The 19586-nt window shown below is 54.4% G+C and overlaps 1 protein-coding gene across 1 annotated transcript; it reads right to left on the bottom strand.

Moving 5' to 3' along the window:
• Nucleotides 1-6260: 6260 nt before the first annotated feature.
• Nucleotides 6261-19160, bottom strand: CACNG8 (calcium voltage-gated channel auxiliary subunit gamma 8). The gene is given in 5 exon segments (XM_070633356.1): nt 6261-6666; nt 6669-7148; nt 8713-8853; nt 10085-10168; nt 18730-19160. Coding segments are annotated over 5 exon segments (1167 nt in total). The 5' UTR covers nt 18908-19160; the 3' UTR covers nt 6261-6382.
• Between the last annotated feature and the right edge of the window lie 426 nt (nt 19161-19586).

The raw sequence follows: 19586 nt of genomic DNA, 5'->3' as shown, positions 1-19586 counted from the left end.
TCCGACCCTTGGGTCTGAGGGAGGAGGGGCTGGGGGCCTGGACTCCCGGGTCTGCGTGAGGAGGAGCCCAGGGACTCACTTCCTGGGCCTCAGAGTGGAGGGGACTGGAGACAGGGAATCCGGAGGAGCGATCCGGGGACACAGACTCCTGGGTCTGAGGGAAGAGAAGACTGGGGCCCAGATCCCTGGGCCTTGAAGGATGAAAGGACAGATTCATGCTGTGGTCCTCAGCTCCTTGGGGAGGGCTGGGTGTGAGGGGCGTGGGAACCAGAGCCGCAGTCCTCTTCATCGAGTTTATTAGACGGGGCACCCCTGGGGGACCATCCATGCAGTTTCAGCTCCCCCAGGGGCAGGGACGGGGACAGCCGTGTGGAATGGCAGCGGGGCCAGATCTTCACCCCTCCTCCCCTCCCTTAGCCCTTCTGCGGATGGCCCAGGTGGGACCCACCTTTCACCAACTCCTTCTCCGTGGTGGTGGCTCCAGCGGGGCCTGGTGCACCCTGGCTCTCTGCCCACCCTGCTCCGGATGCCCACCGTCCCCTGTGCCGCTTCCATTAGAGCATGCATTGCCCTGGGATGTGACTGTGTGTGTCTGCTTCCTGCTCTCCCACCAGGGCCCAGGTACACGAGGGTCTCAGCTCAGTGTCCCCAGTATACCCCAGTACCACCCAGCCCAGAGCCGTGTACACAGGAGACCTGAGGAAATGTGCATTAGGTGACATGAAAGAATGAATGAATGAATGAGCAACCGGATGAATGGATGAAGTGAGATGGTGACACACAGACATCCCCTCCCAAGCTAGGGATGGTGCCCGCTGCCTTTCCTCAATGCCCCCATCAGAGCACACATCCCTTCGAATTCTAATTGGCCGCCCTTCCTGTCTCCTGACCAAGGTGGCTCTCAGATGTCAGGCCCTGGCGCCTGGAAGGCCTCAGGCAATAGTTCTTAAATGAATGAGTGAAATCTGTTCTTGCCCTTCTCTTCACTGGGTCTTTCCAGGCCTCGGGCAGGATCCAGAGGGGAATCCGAGAGTATGCGAGGCGCTGGCAGCAGCATGAGATGGGAGCTGGGCAAAGCAGCCTTGGGTCCGGTCCAGCAGTGCCTTGGTTCCTAGCGATCAGACACACACACGCTCCTACAGCACCTCTGCCCTGCCCCCCTGGAATCCACCCTCCCCTCCTGGCCCTGGGCCTCCCATCTTTCTCAATCTCGCCTGCTGTAACAGCTCCCTCACATCAGAGTGTATTTTTCTGGCTTCCATCTCCCTGTCTGACAGTCTCCCTTTCTCTCCTTTCACAGAAAGGGTAAGAACTCTCTTTGGTATGAAAGTTCTTGTCACTTTCATATCAAAAGGATGGCCTGGTCTCCTTTTCCTTCCACCCTCCCACATTCTTTCTTCCTCCCATGCAGCAGGGCTCCTGTCCCCACCATTGCACTGCAGTGACCTCCGATCAGGGTCAAACCCAATAGTCTTTGGTTCTTTCTCAGTTCTCAGCAGGTTTGGCACCACTGGCCCTTTGCTCCTGGTCTCCGCCCACCTCATGGTCACCCTTTGCCCCCTTCACTACCTCCTCTCCTCTCTCTGATGCAGATGCCCCCTGAGGCTCTGGCCGGGGTCCCTTCTCTGTCCACACTCACCTCATCCAGTCCAGTGGCTTTAAATGTCTCCTATATGCTGTATTTCCAGCCATGACCTCTTCCCCAAGCTCCAGTCTCACGTATCCCTCTGGTTACCTGATACCCCGACTGGGGTTTCTCACAAGCATCCCCACCTTGACATGTCCAGAGGAGGATGCTTGAACCTTCCCACTCAAATCCTGATTCCTTCCCTGGTGGCCTTCTTCCAGGCAACACACATCAGCACCCGCTCAAGTCATGCACGCCCAAATAAAGAATTCCTCTTTCTCTCACTTTGGTTTCGCATTCCGTCTCCTGCTACATCCAGTTCACCACCACTCTGGGCTCTGCCTCCAAAATCTCATGCCTTGTTTTTCCATTTCTCTCCATCCTCACAGCTTCCACGTTGGTCCAGGCCACCCTCAGCCTCAACTAGACAAGGACAACAGCCCCTACCTCCTTACTTCCACTTTTCACTCCTAAATCTATTCTCGGCACGGCAATGGGATTCTCTTGTTTTGTTTTCAAATAAAAATATGATCATGTCATGCCTGTGCTCACACCCTCCAAGGGCTTCCCTTGGAATCTAGAATAAAATTCAAATTTCTTCCCAGGGCTACAAGGCCCTACATGAGCTGTCCCCAGCCTTCGCTTCTGACTTCACCCTGATGTGCTCACCCTTGTTAACCTGCCCGCCGTGGAGCCTCCTTGCAAACCTGTGACTCCTCAGGGCTTTTGTGCTGCTTTTGGTGGCCCGTCCCTTTCCTTCTCATAACCCGCATCTCTGCTCAAAGGTTACCTCTGCAGCCAGGTCTTCTGGAGTCATCTAGAGTCTGTCCTGCCCACTCCCCCCCCCACCCCACCCCACCACTGTCACCACATCCTTAGTTTTTAAAGCACTTCTCCATAACTGGAATTCTCTTAATATTTCTTGTTTGTCTCTCCTGTGAGTTCCAGGAGAGCAAGACCTTGACGGTCTGTTAACCACCACATGCCTCGGGCCTTGATATAACCTAGAAGGGATTGGCACTCACTAAATATTTCTCGAACACTGGAGACGAACAAATGAAGTGGATCATTCCTGTACACGATACTTGCTTCTAAGTTGCCACATTTCCTCTGGGCATATCCCTGGATCTTTTTCTGAGGTTCCATCCCTCCATCTCTGTGTATGTGGATATTTTTTGTATCTCTGAGACTTCTCTCTTCTCATTTGTGCATCTTTGTGTCAGTCTCTCTCCCGTCTCTTTTTCTTTCCTCTCTGGATCACCTTCCCACATCTTAGACTTTTCCTCTCTCTCTCTGTGACTCACCTAGCTTTGGCCTCTTCTCTCCTCATCCTTCCTCCCTCCATCTCCCCTCCTCCCCATTTCTCTCTCCATCTCCCCTTCTCTCTCCCTATCTCCCCTCCTCCCTGTCTCTCTCTCCCCCATCTCCCCTCCTCCCCATCTCTCTCTCCCCCATCTCCCCTCCTCCCCATCTCTCTCTCCCCCATCTCCCCTCCTCCCTGTCTCTCTCTCCCTCCATCTCCCCTTCTCTCTCCCTATCTCCCCTCCTCCCCATCTCTCTCTCCCCCATCTCCCCTCCTCCCTGTCTCTCTCTCCCCCATCTCCCCTCCTCCCCATCTCTCTCTCCCCCATCTCCCCTCCTCCCTGTCTCTCTCTCCCTCCATCTCCCCTTCTCTCTCCCTATCTCCTCTCTCCTCCATCTCTCTCACCCTCATCTCCCCTCCTCCCCATCTCTCTCTCCATCTCCCCTCCTCCCCATCTCTCTCTCCCTCATCTCCCCCCCCATCTCTTTCTTCATCTTCCTTCCTCCCCATCTCTCTCCCCCATCTCCCCTCCTCCCCATCTCTCACTCTCCATCTCCCCTTCTCTCTCCCTATCTCCCCTCTCCCCCATTTTTCTCTCCCCCATCTCCCCTCCTCCCCATCTCCTCTCTCCTCCATCTCTCTCTCCCCCATCTCCCCTCCTCCCTGTCTCTCTCTCCCTCATCTCCCCTCCTCCCCATCTCTTTCTTCATCTTCCTTCCTCCCCATCTCTCTCTCCCCCATCTCCCCTCCTCCCCATCTCTCCCTTCTGCCCATCCTCCACCTCTTTCTTCCTTCCAATTTGGCATTTGGACCCCAGAATCCACCAACTCCTAACCAGTTCTGTCCTCCTCCACTACAGAACCCCCTCCCCCACCAAATTTGTCTCTTTTCACTCCACCTCTCTCTGTCCCTCTTCTCTCCATTTTGTCATCCCTACACTAAGTTCTCCTCTGTCTTGCTCATTTGTATGCCTTTCCAGGCATTTTCCAGCATTTCTCTCTGACGCTGCCCCCTTGCAATTCCTCTCTGGTGCCCTGCCCTCCAGTCTCTCTCCCTTCCTAGTCCACATGGGCCCCAGAAGGAAATTCCCAACACCCAGTTCTGATCCCGTCCCACCTCCCATTCCACCCCTTTCTGCTGCTCCATCTTATGAAGAGAGAAGCTGGTGAAGCCCCTGGCAGTGTGGCACCATCAACTAACCACTTCTCTCCTGTCTGTGTCCCAGTCCATCTTCCCACCAGATTGGGAGCCCCTGGAGAAGGTGGGGGGGGGGGAGGGGCAGGATCTGAAGCATCTCCCACTCCCAGCATCAAGAGTGCAGGGCCTGACACACAGGAGACCTTGGGAAATATTTGCTGAGCAAATGAAGGGAAGCCCACTAAGCATGGTCCTCAGTGTTCTTCAAATCCATCCCCGCCTGCCCACCCCCCCACCCCCCCCCACAGCCCCGGCCCAGCTCAACTGCCATCCTCTCATTATCCCAGAGCATCTGCCTCGTGTTCAGCCCTGTCCCACACCCCAGGGGCTCCTTCTAACACTCACATCTGATCCTGCTCTTCTGCTGCTCAGAATTCTCCTGTATCTCCTCGCTACCCTTAGAATAAAGTCCAGACTCCTCAGCCTGGGACTGCAGCACCTTTCCACTCGCTTCTAGCTGCTTCTCTTCCTTACCTCCTGTCCCCTGCCCTTCAGCTCCCGGAACCGTGAGCACTGTCCCCAGTAAAGCCCGCTGTTTCACGCCCCCCAGGGCCTTTGCCCAGCTTGTCCCCCTGCCCCGTGAAAGCCTTCCTCACCCCCTTCATCACCTGGCAGGCTCCTACTCATCCTTCTAAAGCCCAGGCGGGGCATGCCATTCTCCAGGAAGTCTCCCCCGAAATTACTGCCCACTCCTGGCAGCTGGTCACTCTGTCCTCTGCCTGAGGTGCCCATCGTGGGCCCTGTTACAGTACCCATCACCCTGCCTCGATATTGCGTTTCTCGATGGCTCCTCCTTGAGAGCAGAGTAGGGTCTGTTTCCCTGTGTCACCTCGGGGGATGCTGATTCTAACACACTGCCTGGTGTGTTGGCAGAGGCGCAAAAATGTCAACGAGTGCTTGGCTGAATTAACGAGTGAAGCACGAATCTCTGAGTCCCAGTGTTTCTCCAGAGCACCAGACGCCATGCCTGCACTTCAGTACTTGTGTAATTGTGTGCTTCCTCCCACCAGGGTGAGTTTCAAGGGCCAGTGCCCGTGTTTGATGCTGAATTTCAGCGTGTGTCTGCCTCTTGCTCTCCCTTCTGAGTGCCTGCCTCCCTTTGTACACCATTCACGGTAGGGAGGCTCCTGCTTAAAGTCATTCCGTGGCTTCCTGCTGCCCTTAGAATAAAATCTAAACTCTGGACTAAACTACAAGTCCCTGGGCAGTCTGGCCCTGTCTACATCGCCAGTCTCATCTCGCTCCATCTACACCTGGCTCTCTACACTTTAGCTCTCTCTGGAAACTCTTCCTGCCCCAGGGCCTTTGCATATGCTGTTCTCTAGCTGAGACACATCCCCCAGCTTCCCCTGGATGGCTTTCTGTCATCCTTTCAGTGTCAGCTAAAATAACCCTTTCTTTCAAACTAGGTTAAGCCTCCCTGACGAAGCATTTCGTAGCCCTCCGGATTTTTCTTATGTCCTAATTGTAACTTACTGTTTGTGTACACAATTCTTTGATTAATGTCTGTCTCATGCATAAGATGTACACTCTGTGAGGACGTTGGGGACCCTGTCCGTCTTGCTCTCTTGTGTAGCTCAGCATTCAGCACATTGCTGAGCACTTAGGTACACAAATAAAATTGCTGGTAATGAATGAATGAGTTCCTCTCTGTGCCTGTTGATTTTCCCTGTCCAGCACCCCCGCCAACCCAGTACACAGCAGGTGCTTAATAAACCCTTGTGGAATAATGAATGAAAAATGAATGAATGAATGCCCACGTCCACCCCTTGTCCCCTTGCCTTTCTGCTTCCCTTCTCTTTACCTTGGTCTCTTTAGATAAAGCGTCTATATAGTTTGTAGGTATAACTATATATTCGTGTGTTTTGGGCCCCTCTCCAGGAGTTGGGCTGGGCTGGGAGTCCCTCCCTCCCCATCGCCCCGCCCCCACATGCACACAGCAAAACATTAAAAAGAAAACATCTCGAAACTGCAAAAAACACCACAGCCCTCCCCCCTCCCCCCCAATCCCACAAAAAAATAAAACACGACGCTCCCTCACAACGGCCCCCTCCTTTCCCTTCCCCCTCCCTCGGGGTCCCTGATTCGGAGGGTCGGGGGCGCCCCCCACGCCGGGGCGGGGAGGGAAAGGCCAAGCAGTCTCCAGCGCGCTCGCGGGGAGGGAGGGGGGCGCCCCCGACCCCCGGCAGCCTCGTTGCACGCGCGCCCGCGCACGCGCCCCGGACACGCCCCCCTCGGCGCCCCCCGTCGCGCCCCTACACGGGCGTGGTTTTCCTGTTGAGCGTGTTGGTATTGGAGGCGGCGGCCTCCTTGGCCAGGGTCCCGGGGGCGGGCGCGGCGGGCGCGGGCGGCGCGGGGGCGGGCGCGGCGGGCGGCCCGGTGACCGTGACCGTGACGCCGCCGCCCGCCTCCTTGGGGAAGGCGTTGTGCAGCGTGAGGAAGCCGGGCCCCCCCCCGCGGTCCCGCTCGGCGCCCGCCCCGCCGCCGCCGCCGCCGCCGCCGCCGCCCCCCGCGCCCCCCGCCGCGCCGCCGTACGCGCGCCGCCGCCGCCGCCGGCCCCCGCCAGCCCCGCGGCCACGCTGCCCTTGGACGGGTCGCGGCTGAGCGTGTACATGGAGATGTCCGTGGAGGCGAAGCCCGGGCCCCCGGCGCCGCCGGGAGACGCGTCCCGCGACGGCGACGGCTCGCTGGAGCGGGAGCTAGAGCGGGAGCGGCGGCGGTAGCGGAAGCGGTAACTGGGCAGACGGAGGATGGCCGAGGGGCCGCTCCCGCCACTGCCGCCCGCGCCCCCGCCGGCCTTGAGCAGGTCCGAGCGAGACTGGCAGTGCGCCTCGCGGCTGCGCTCGATGTAGATGTTGACGGCCAGCACGCCGATCACCTCGGCCAGGATGAACGACAGCCCGCCGAAGTAGAAGGACCAGCCGTACGAGTAATGGTTCTTCTTCTCCTCGTCCCGCTTCGGGCCCGGCTCGCCCGCGTTGGCCGAGATGTACACGATCACGCCGATGATGTTGCTCAGGCCTGGGCGGGGACGGTCAGACGGGAGCCTCGAGGCCACCCCGGCCCTGTCCCCGGCCCCGCCCGGAGGTCCCGCGCAGCTCGCCCGGGGTGGGGGGTGTGGGGGCACCTAGGCTCCATCTCCTTGATGGCCTGGGCCCCGCCTCGAGGGGTCCAGACCCCGCCCCGGATGGTCCAAGCTCCCTCCCAAATTGTCTACACTCCTCCTTGCCTGGCCCAGACCCCACCTCGCGCTGGTCTAAGCTCCACCCCCTGGTGGCCTGGGCCTCGCCCCGAGGGGCCCAGACCCCGCCTGGATGGTCCCAGCCTTTCCCAGATGGCCGAAACTCCTGCCCAGCTGGCCCAGGGCCCTGCCCTGTGCTGGTCTAAACTCCACCCCGAGATGGCCTAGGCCCCGCCCCAAAGGGTCCAGACACCACCTCGGATGATCCAAGCCAGGTCCCAGGTGGTCTAAACTCCTCTCCAGCCGCCAAGCCCCGCCCCATCTGGTCTAGGCCCCACCCCCAAATGACCAAAGCCCCACTGTCAGCTAGTGCAGGCCCCACCTCCACTGGTCTAGTCTAAACCCCGCCCCAGCTGGCCCAGGCCCTGCCCCGGCTGGTCTAAACTCCGCCCCTAACATTATCAGCCTGGGTCTCCCCGAGGTCCCAGCCTCTATTCGTTTAAACTGTTAATGAGGATATCCCGCTCTGACTCTCTAGGCCCTGACTCCTGCTGACCTAAACTCTTCCTTTCATGATGCCATCGCAGCCTGGTTATACATTCTAGGCCCTTCCTCTGTTGGTGTAAAGTTCGTCTTTATTAGAGCAGGTGCCCCTCTACTCCAAACACCGCCCGCGGCAGGTCTAGGTCAAGCTCCGCCCACTGTCCCGGGTCCAGGCAGCCCGCCCCCTGCAGATCTCGACCCATCGCCAAAGCACACCCTGCTCTTTATGCTAAATCCTCCCTCTCCTCCCCTGGCTTCCACCCCTTCAGTAAAGCTCTGCTCCCTGGAATTTCCCAGCACTACTCATTGCGGGTAGAAAGGGGGTCTTGCCCCTTAATGACATGCCTCGCTCGGAGTTGCTCCGGATGGTTTCCCAGGACCGGCCCCTTCTTGGATCCACCGGGGTCCAGGAGGCCCCGCCCCCTAGAGTAGGTTTCTCCCCATCTGCAGCCGATTCACTCTCTCATTCTCAGGCCTGGTCCTCCTACGCCAGCCTCACCTCTCTATCTTCAAGACCCCAGTTCTGCCTCGAAGTCCCACCCCTTCACCCAAGCTCCTCCCCTTCCGTCTCCAGAACCGCGGGTTTTGGAACCTCAACTCCCTGCTTCCCAGATTACGAGCTAGACACCTGTCTGCGCTGGGTTCACTCCCCCGAAGACGGCGCGAAGGCGACACCTACCTTGCCCAGCGGGTGGCGATGGAGCTTGGGAAGAGCCTAAGAAGGCTCCGGGCCCCGGGGGGCGCCCGGGGCAGGGTCGCTTTGCAGACGCGCGCGCGGACACACACATACACACACACACACACGTGCGCGCGCGCAGGTGGGCCGCCCCGGCCGGCCACCCCCTCCCCTCTGCCTCTCACCTGCTGCCACGAACAGGATCCCTGCGCCCAGAATGATGTTTCTCTTGGACTTGTAGACCCGGGAGGCCGCCACGCACACGCCCCCGAGCAGCAGCAGGATGGCGCTGAGGATGGGGAAGATGCTGGAGGCTCGGACGACTCCTGCGAGGGAGAAAGGAGACGGGGGGAGTGGGAGAGAGAGGGGGTGGGAGCCGGGGCAGTCAGCCGCGGCCGCCTGCACGCCCCGCGCCTCGTGTCCCCTGCCTGCTTCCGTCTCTGCGTCTCTCTCTTCCGTCCCTCGCTGGTTCTCCAGCTCTCCCTCTCTGCCTGTATTCTGGTTATTTTACTTTTTGCCTCATTCTCGCTCTTCTTTAAATTTTCTCTATTTCTCGGTCTGATTTCCTCTGCCTCTTTTTCTTCGTCCCTTTCTTTCTTCCTCAGTCTATTTTTCTCTCGTGGCATTTTTTTTTCTTTTTATTTCTCTAAATCACTCTCCTCTTTTTCTCTGAACTTCTCCCTTTCTCTGTGGACCCTCTCTCTTACTCTTTTTCCTTCTCGCACGCTCCTTTCCTTCCTCTCTTCTGCGCATTTCTTTCCTTTCTCCAGATGCCTCTTTCTATCAAATTTCTGAATATCGCTCCCCACCAGACCCCCTTTCTGCCTGGCTTCATCTACCTCTCTGGATTCCTCCTCCTTCTCTCTCTCCCCCTCCCTCTTCCTTCATCTTTCCCTCCCTCCTTCCTTTTCCCTCTCTCTCCCTCTCTGACTCTCTCTGCCCCCACCCCGCTTCTGCCTGGCTTCGTCTATTGCTCTAGGCTTCTCTTCCTCTCTCCCTCTTCCTCTATCTCTCTTTCCCTTTCTCTGTCTCTCTCTCTCTTTTTGCAGTCATTTCCACCACCCCACCCCCACCCTGCCCCCAAACCTCAGGCAACCAGATTTTGCGATTTCTGAGCCAGGCTGAGGCCGCAGCCAATCATAATTCAGGATTTGCCGCGTTCTCGGGGTAGCCACCAATCGCACCACGGGCTTCCCCAGCCAGCTCCCGAGAGTGGCCAGTCCGCGCCGCGGATTGCCTCACAGCCCTGGGCTCAGTGACCAATCCCAGCCCAGGGAGCAACAGCCAGTCACGGCGCGGAGTTGCCGCGAGTGCCCAGTACAGCACAGAGGCCAATCAGCTCCCGGGATCCCCCCTCAGCCCGCCCCAAGGTGAGAGGTGGGGGCGGGAGAGAGACCACTGAGCCAATCGGGGACCAGAGGATCTCAGTGTCCGGACGTGGATTGGCTGGCAAGCCCATCTCTGCTTGTCGCTCTAAGTGCCGGGCCCCCTCTCTGCACCCCCGACCCGCCCCGGACCGGCAGTCCCGCCGCCATTCAGACCCAGACCCACACGTACGGAGCAGATACTCCGCGCTGTCATGGTCGTAGTCCGTGTCCTCCGGGAAATGGTTGATCTTCACGCAGACGCCTCTTTTCAACCCTGGAGGGGGATGGGAGTGGTGGTGGCAGTATTTAAGAGTTGGGGGGAATCTCCGGTGAGAGAAGACCCTCCCCCTCCCCAAATCCCTTCTCTCTCTGGGCTGATTGGGGGAAAGGAAGTCCTCGCTCCTGAGCCTGTCTCGGCATCTGGGACAAACTTTCAACCCCTCTGGCCTCAGTTTCCCCACCTGTTAAAAGGAAAAGAAAGAAAAAAACCCATCCAACACTATTAAAAGGCCACAAGGACCTTTGCCCTGGAAACTCTTCGAGTATACTCAGCTTCTCTGGCCTTCTGTTTCCACCCTGCAAGGAAGAAGGCATTGGTTTCAGCAGTGTCAGAGCGCCCTTCTAACTCTGAACTTGCGGACAAGTCTGAAAATGGGTAGGAAACGAAGAAAGGGGCTACACAGGGCGAGGACTACATTTCCCATGAGGCCCTATGAGGTCTTGAGTCCAATGGTGAGGAGAGACCAGCCCCAGTGGATCATGGGAGTTGTAGTCTCTTCAATATAGGGAGCGAGCTTCTGGGTGTCTTTCCGCACTGAACGTGGAATCCTCTGAAAGGAGATGGAGTGGTTGGAGCAAGCAGAGGCATGTGAGGAGATGAAGTATGCCTCTAGGGGTCATGCAGTCTCACCCCCTGCCTTCCTCCCAGAATTCTCCTCACCTAGCTGGAGACTGATTATAAGTAAGTACAAATATAAATACATTTAGTTTCCTCAATTCTCCAGGCTCCTTCCAACCTCCAGGCACTTGCCCATGCTGTGGAACATTCCGCTCACATTCTTCACTGACGAAAAACTTACCCTGCAAGTGGGCACCTCACGGGGCATCTGCTTGAGGAAGCTTTCCGGGTGCGTGTGTGTGTGTGTGTGCACATGCACGCCTCCCACCAAAGTTGGGTCAGTTCTCCGCCCCCGCCCGGGGTCCAGCAGCTCCCTGTGCTACCCCCCTTTCTGGCATGCATTGGGTTGATTTATGATCTTCTTTCTCAGCAAGCTCAGAGTTCCTGCAGGGGGAAGGCATGCAGTCTGATTCCGCTGTGTGTCCCTAGCATTGCCTGGCACAAAGGATGCTTCAAGAAATGGGTGTTGAATGAAAGAATAAATGAATGCATGAATGAAATTATGAATGATTATAAGGATAGCAGAAGGGGAGATTCAAGGCAGAAGATGATTGGAGAAGGAATGGGATAAGGGAAAGGATTGAGAAGAAAGAATGTAAGGAGTGAATAATTCCACTAAGAGCTAACATTTGTTAAGGGCTTCCTAGGAGGATTAACTCCTCTGGAGCTCCCAATTGTCCTGTGAAAAAGATAATGTTATTGGTGTCCTGCAGTGGCCAAACATTGGGAATTGGAGTCACACTGCTTGATAATGAAGTCCGGCTCCATCACGTCCTTATTCTGTGACCTTGCTGGCATTACTCATGCCAATTTGCTTCAATCCCTTCTCCTATAGGAAGTGGATAATTGGATGGACCTCACAGGTTTGTTGTGAGGATTGAATCCAAGTAAAGAGATTTAGCACTTTGCCTGGAAGAAAATTAAGTGCTCAGTTGGCATTAGTCAATATACCCATTGTCCGAATGAGGAAACAGAGGCACAGAAAGGGTTCATCAATTCACAGCTGATGGGTAGTGGAAGCAGAATTCAAACACACAGCAATTTGCTCCACTGTAATGTAAGCATCTCGGTGGTTCACCACTGTATTCCTAGCATCTAGAACAATGCTTAGCACACAGTAAGAGCTTAATAAATATTTTTATGAAAGAATGATTGACTGGGCCAACAAGCACATGAAAAGATGCTCAACATCCTTAATCATTAGAAAAATGCAAGTCAAAACCACGAGATACTCTCATAGATATGAGATACCATCCCACTAGGAAGGCTACTACAAAAAATGATTAAAAAACAAACCAGAAGACAACAAGTGTTTGCGATATGGAGAAATTGGAACCTTTGTGCGCTGTTGGTGGGAATGTAAAATGGTGCAGTCGCTATGGAAAATAATATGGAGGCTCCTCAAAAAATTAAAAACGGAATTATCATAGGATCCAGCAATTCCACTTCTGGGTACATACTCAAAACAATTAAAAGCAGGGTCTCTAAGAAATATTTTTACATACATTTTTATAGCAGCATTATTCACAACAGCCAAAAGCAACACACGTGTCTATCAACAAATGAATGGATAAATGAAATGTGGTATATACATACAGTGGAATATTATTCAGCCTTAAAAAGTAAGCGAATTCTGACACATGCCACAATGTAGATGAACCCTGAGGACGTTAAGTGAAGTAAGCCAGTCATAAAAATACAAATACTGTATGATTCTACTTATGTGAGGTATCTAGAATAATCCAATTCATAGAGACAGAAAGCAGACTGATGGTTGCTAGGGGCTGGGAGGAGGGCGGGTGGGGAGTTGTTCAATGGGGACAGAGTCTAAGTTTTGCAAGATGAGAAGAGTTCTGGAGATTGGGTGCACAACAATGTGAATGTACTTAACACCACTGAGCTGCACACCTAACAGTGGTTAAGATGATAAATTTTATGTTACGGCTGTTTTACCACAATTTTAAAAAAAGAATGATTGAATGAATGAATGAATGAATGAATGAATGAATGAATCTACCCCTCTCAAGTGCAAATTCTTACCCATCAGCACATCCATTATGGTGTGGCAGGTAAGCCTGTGGGTTCAAGTTCTCCTCTCTTGAAGGGGATCATAGTATTTCTCTCAAAACATGAATGATAATTAAATGAGATTGAGCATGTAAAGCTCACACCACGCAGACACTCGACAGATCAGTGGTGACAGCAGTCATGATAACTAGTACTTACTGAGGGCTAACCACGCACCAGGCACCGCTCCAAGCATTTGACAGACATCAACGCACTCAATACTTAAGACAAACCCTAGGGATACCAAGCAATAATAGTGTCCCTGCTTTACAGATGAGGAAACTGAGGCAGAGAGTTGAAGGAGTTGCTCAATCTCATGTGGATGGTAAGTCAAGGGGAGGAGAGTCCAGTGTGGCTGGGCTTCAGAGGTGAGCATAGATGGGGCAGTGGAATATGGTGCCCCAGAACATGAGTCCAGAGTGCTCTGGACTCACATGTCAGGGCTGCCACTTCCCATCTCTGTGGCTTTTGGGGCTTGAATGCCCCTGAGCCTCAGCTTCCTCATTTGGAAAATGAGGGCGATGATATGACCTTATAGGATTTGATAAGGGTTCAATGAGACCCACAGTCAAGGGCAGAATCCACAGGGGTTATGCAGCATGCCTGTGTGGGTTATGCCACCCTACTGGGCCAGGAGCTTTATGTGTGAAGGGATGGCAGTGACGTGTCCCTGAGTCTCCCGCAGGCCTGCCTAGCACAGACCTGGGTAGGCGAGGGTGAAGGGGGAGGATGCTGTGGCGAGGACACATGGAGAAGTGGGTTCCAGATGGCTCTGCCCCTCACATATTGAGTGGACATGTGGCTGACTCACTTCCCCTTTCTGGCCATCAGCCTCCTGCTTTGACAAACTCAAGAGTGGTAATAATACCTTCTGCAAGGATTCAGTGAGATAATAAGACATGCAAAGTGCTGAGTGCGGGGTCTTTACACAGTCAGGTCGCATAAATGCGGCTGTGGGTCCAGGTTCTTGAGTCCTGAGAGAGGACCTAGGATGGCAGCTGAGATTCAGGGGTGGGGGTGGGGGTATGGGTTCTAGACCCATAGGGATGCCATCAGCCCCAGCTGGCTCTTGGGCACTTGAATCATGGCAATTGAGATGAGCTGTGAGCATAAGATACATCCCCAGTTTCAGACTTGGTATGAAAAGCATGCATAAGATATCACTAATAATTTTTATATTAATTACTTGTTAAAATGATAATAGTTTGGCTATGTTTGGTTAAATAAAAGATATTAACTTTTATATTAATTCATTATATTGTGTAAATTATGTTTATTGCATTCTATTCACCCAACTTTCTCCTTTTTTTTTTTTGAGGAAGATTAGCCCTGAGCTAATTACTGCCAATCCTCCCCTTTTTGCTGAGGAAGCCTGGCCCTGAGCTAACATCCATACCCATCTTCCTCTGCTTTATACGTGGGATGCCTACCACAGCATGGCATGCCAAGCGGTGCCATGTCTGCACCCGGGATTGGAACTGGCAAACCCCGGGCCGCTGAAGCAGACCATGCACACTTAACTGCTGCGCCACCGGCTGGCCCCTACTTTTTACTTCTTTTAATGTAGCTACTAGAAAAATTTAAATCATATTGCAGCTCGTTTGGTGTTTCTATTGGGCTGTGCTGGGAGAGAGGCTGGGGCTTCTGGGTTATCAAGGAAGAGAGACTCAGGGCTCGGTCACCTGAATTCCTAATAATAAGGACAATAATAAGGATAAGAACAACAACAAAGTATGAACTACATAGTCGATCCCTTACTCTGTGCCTGCCAGCCTTTAAAATGCTTTACACCTGCCAGCTCATCAAGTCCCTCTCAATGAGCTAGGGGCTGTGGTTGTGGCTGTTATAACCCTGTGGCTCGGGGCTATGATGATCTCCATTTCACCAATGAAGGAAACGAGGCACAGAGAGGTTAAAGCGTATATGGCCCAAGCTCACCCCGCTGTGTGTGGCAGGCAGGAGGTAAACCCAACGCTCGTGCTCCAAAGTTTGTGTCCAAATGACTACATTCTACTGCATCTCCCAGAGACTCGAGGGGAGATGGGATGGAGCCCAAGAATTCCCCAGGGACACAGCGCCTTCAGGAGGCAATAGCTCAGGGGACCAGTTTCTCCACTCCTGGATCCCCGATGGGCTGAAGGCTAGTGGACGTGTTGCTTTGTTCTCCTAGGAAACAAAACAGACCTGGATTCGAATCCGGATGCTGCCTATTAGCTGTGTGACTTTGGGAAAGGCATTCCACTTCCCTGAGCCTTTGCCTCCATTTCTAGAAGCTGGGGATAACAGTACATCCTTCACAGGGTTATTGTGAGCATTCGGTGACAAACAAATGACAATTATAGCAACAATAAAGCCAGCCTTCATTTACCCCCGCCTTAAAACACTTACTTCCTTTGGCTTCCAGAGCACCCACTTACTTCATTTTCCCCCAACCTCTGTGGCCACTCCTTTCTCTGCTCCCTTTGATGGCTCCTTCTCGTCTCTGATTGTCCTTTCATAGTGGACGAGCTCAGGCTGCAGTCCTTCAACTGATTTTTTGACTCATCTCTGTCTCATCTCACTCTCTCGGTGACCTCATCCATCCACATGCAATGACCCCCCCAATTTTTATCTCAGCCCAGACTCTCCCCTGAACTCTGGCCTCATCTAATCTATCAGATCGCTAACAGCCGGGACCAGAAGTCAGCAAACTCCGGCCCCCGGGCGAAACCCAGCCTGCCAAATCCAGCCAAGAATGGGTTTCACATCCTTTAAATGATTGAAAAACTATCAAAGACCATTTTGCGGTAGGTGAAAATGATATAAGGTTCCAATGTCAGTGTCCATGAATGAAGTTTGATTGGAACACAGCCGCGCTCATTCACTCCCGGCGTGTCCCAGGCTGTTTTCAGGAGTACACTCCACAAAGCCTAAAATATCGAACGTATGCCGCTTTATAGGGCCTTTCCTGTGCTGATCCCTGTCCCAGATGACGTCTCTAACAGGCATCCTAAGCTTAACATGTCCAAAACTGAGCTCTTGATAGCCCCTCTTATAATAAACTAGATAAGAGAAAATAAAATAAATGAAATAAAATACCTCCTGTTCAATCTGATGAATGCCCTCGGAGCCCCATTCTCAGGTGCTCAGGTCACAGTCTTAGAGCAGTGACAAGGGGTGGCAATGGGTTGTCACGACTGGGAAGTTGCTACTGGCATTTAGAAGACAGAGGCCAAGGATGCTGGTAGACGTCCTACAATGCACAGGACGGCTCCCCAGAACACAGAATTATCCATCCCAAATGTCCACAGCACTGAGGCTGAGAAACACTGCGTCGGAGACATGCGGCCTCTTCTCTCTCTCATACCCCACAACTGCTCCGTCAGCAATTCCTGCCCGCTGCAGCTTCCGACATATTCTGAATTCACCTCCCGGACTCCACAGCTCCCACCCGGGACAAGCCACTTCCTGTTTCCCTCCGGTCTTCTTGGTTTCTCAACACGGCAGCAGGAGTGATCCCGGTAACATTTAAGGCAGCTCATGTCATTCCTCTGCTCAAAAGCCTCTGATGTGAAAAGCAAAATATGTTGCAGGGACCAGAAGAACGAGCGAGATCAGGGCGCTGTCATCTCTTTGACCGCAGCTCAGACCGTGTCCCCTGCACTTATTCTGCCCCAAGCCTCACTGGCTCCCCCTGGTCATCAACCGCGCAGGCTCCCACCTCAGGGTGTCTGCGTTCCCTGTTTCTACAGCCTGAAGCACTTCCTCCAGTCGGCCGCGTGGCTCCATCTCTCACTTCCTTCAGCCCTCCACTCGATGTCACCTCCTCAGTGAAGCTTTTCCCAGTCCCCTTATCTACAATTTCACACACATACCCTGACGCTTTCCATGCCCTTTGCTCTTTTTCCTCCTTAGCACTTAGCTCTAATTCCCTAAATGTTTTACTTACTTATGTCTCTTATTATTTGTCTCTCCCTTTAGAATATAAGACATATAAAAACAGGGATTTTTTTTGTCTATCTTTTTTTTTTTTTTCCCATTGCTGTAGCCCTGGAATCAAGAACAATTCCTGGCATATAGTATAAACTCAATAAATGTTGGTTGTTAAATGAATGACTGGATGAGTGGCATTCTTGCTATATGCTGTACTCTGTCATAGGGGATTCACAAGGCAAGCCCCCACCCTTGGCTCTGTGCCTGGTGCTTGGTCAGACCAACGAATGCACATGAACTCGAATGCCCACAGGAAGAAGAAAGTAACATAATGAGAGAAGTGGATGGATGTGAGGTGATAGGGAGTGGAGGTGACTGTGGGGAAATGGAAATCTCCATGCCCGATCTGAAGAAGCAGTTGCTACTCAGATCTGGCCACTTGTGGCCATTGCAGGATGCAGGCCCCACGTTGTCACATCTTCCGCTAGTTCAAAAGAAGCCGGAAATCAAATTTTCAGTGTGAAGTCTTCCTATTTTTAAATTTGGCAACTGATTCAGATTTTGGTTTTGGTTTTAACCACTCTGCAAACCATACAAAGCACATCTGCAAGTCCCATCCATCAGACCTGAGTTCTCTTGGCTCTGCCCCAGTCACAGCTGGGTGACCTTGGGCAAGTGGCTTAACCTCTCTGGGCCTCAGTTTCCTCATCCCTGACAGGAGGCTGGCACCCACCTCATAGGATCAGAAGGAGATGATAACATTCCTTGCTCATTGAGAGTGCTCAGAGGAGGAAAGAACAGGAAAAGAGAGAGATAAAAAGAAGTGAAAGGATTTCCATCTTTCTGGTGCGGGAGGGAGAGCCTCAGGATTGGCTAGTCCCACTCCCTGTTGCAGATGAGGGCTGTGAGGCTCAGGAAGGTGCAAGGTCAGGGTCACACACGGGGACAGGTGCACTGTGGGACTGGCACCCCGTCTCCTGCTTCCCCCCAGCGCCTCCATGTTATGCGTCAATAAAATAACCAGGCTGAGAGTGGGAGAGAGGAGGTGCTGGAGAGGAGAGGGCAGGAGTCTGGGAGACGAGGAGGGGGAGGCAGAGGGATCTGGCGTGGAGGGAAACTGCGAGAAGGAGAGCAGGACTGAGGGAAAGAAGGAAGGCGGATGCTAGAAGTGGCAGTGGACTCAGAAGAGAGAAGACTTAGAGAGAAGAAGTGAGGTGTGGAAGGAGGAAGAAGTGGAAGGAAGGCATGAGCGGAGGGAGGGCAAAGGAGAGTCACATGAAGGACAAAGGGGGACGAGGACCAGGATGGGAGGTGGGAAGAGATCCTGATGGGAGGCCCGGAGGGGAGAGGTAAGCAAGACAAGACAGTCTACAGGAGGAACAGAGGCAAGGCAGGAAAGAGGAGAGGGCCCCGAGTGATGGCCGGAGGAGGCATGATGTTAGAGGGGGGAAACAGCCAAAGCGAGGCGAAGGGATGGAGGTGACGAGGAGGGGGCTCTGAATGGGGCCAGAGAGGCAGGAACACTCAGAGGCTGAGGCAGGATGTGGGGAGAGAGGAGATGCAGTGGGCAGGAAGGAGGCGAGATGGGGCAGCTCTGGAGGAGGAGAGTCAAAATAAATGGTGAGAGGGGGAAGGAAGGAGGAAGTGAGGCAGGGGGAGCCCCATGTGTAGGGAGAGGTAAGAGGGAGGGATGGGGGGGGAAGGAGACGCAAATGAAGGAAAGATAAAGGGGTACAGAGGGGAGGAGGCACCCGGGCACCCATGTGCGGAGAGATGGAGTGGGGGCATGAATAGGGTGCACCGACAGAGGAGGGCCAGGATGCAGAGAGGGGTTGATAGTAGGAGAGAGGAGTGGCAGGGGGTGAGCATGGTGGGAAAGAGCAGGAGGAGAGGGAGACCACCAACGGGGATGAGGGGAGGGGAGGCTCAGATCTGGAGGCGGGTCCTCCGCATCCTACCTTCCAGGCAGCAGATCCTCCAGAGGCCCGAGTGGGTGAGGCCGCCGGGGTCCTTCTTCTCGGAGGAGCCGCTGCCCCCGCGGTGGGGCGGCCCGTCGTCGCCGGCCGTGAGGTTGGTGGTGTTACAGATGAAGGCGCGCGTGTAGAGCCAGTAGTCGGTGCTGATGGCGATGGTCATGAGGCCGAAGGCGGCGAAGGCGCCCACCGTCGTCAGCAGCACCTGCACCCCCTTCTCGCACCAAAGGCCCCTCTCTTCGTTCCAGCGTTTCAGCGACTCCAGTTTGACCACGGGCAGCCGGGGGGCCGTGGGCCACCACCGGGGCAGCGGGGGCGGGGCCGTGCCGGCGGTGGGGTGGGCACAGCGCAGGCAGAAGTCGGGGGCCCGGGGCCGGCGGGGCTGGGGAGGGGGCGGCGAGGAGGAGGCTCGGCGGGGAGCCGGTCAGAGAGCGGCCATGGTCGCCAGCTGGTGGAGGGCAGGGAGTGAGGTAGAGAATTAGACAAGAAGGCACCAGTACCTCCCCCGATCTCCCCACTGCCCCCCCACCCCCACTTCAGAAAGAACCCCCGCTGTTTCCTCGGTTGAAGGAACTCCTTCCACTCTGGTCCTCAGTGCCTCCCTGTCTCTGAAAAAAATCTCCCTCTGCCCAGAGAAGTCTTTCCACTAACGCCGCTCCAGAAACACCCCCACCAGCCCTGGTAGGACGTTCCTCCAGCCCCTTCCAGCTCCTCCCCCTGTCCTCTGTCCTCAGCACAGGGAAAGCCATTTCTCATGTAGCCCCACGGCTTCCTCCTCCCCAGGAACCTCTTCCTCATTTCCTACAAGACCCCCATCATCATTCTGCTCTCACAGTCCACCC

The sequence above is a fragment of the Equus przewalskii genome, chromosome 9 (genome assembly GCF_037783145.1).
Source record: "Equus przewalskii isolate Varuska chromosome 9, EquPr2, whole genome shotgun sequence".
Lineage (NCBI taxonomy): Eukaryota > Metazoa > Chordata > Mammalia > Perissodactyla > Equidae > Equus > Equus przewalskii.
Note: the sequence above shows the minus strand (reverse complement) of the source record. Positions and strands in the feature narration are given on the sequence as shown.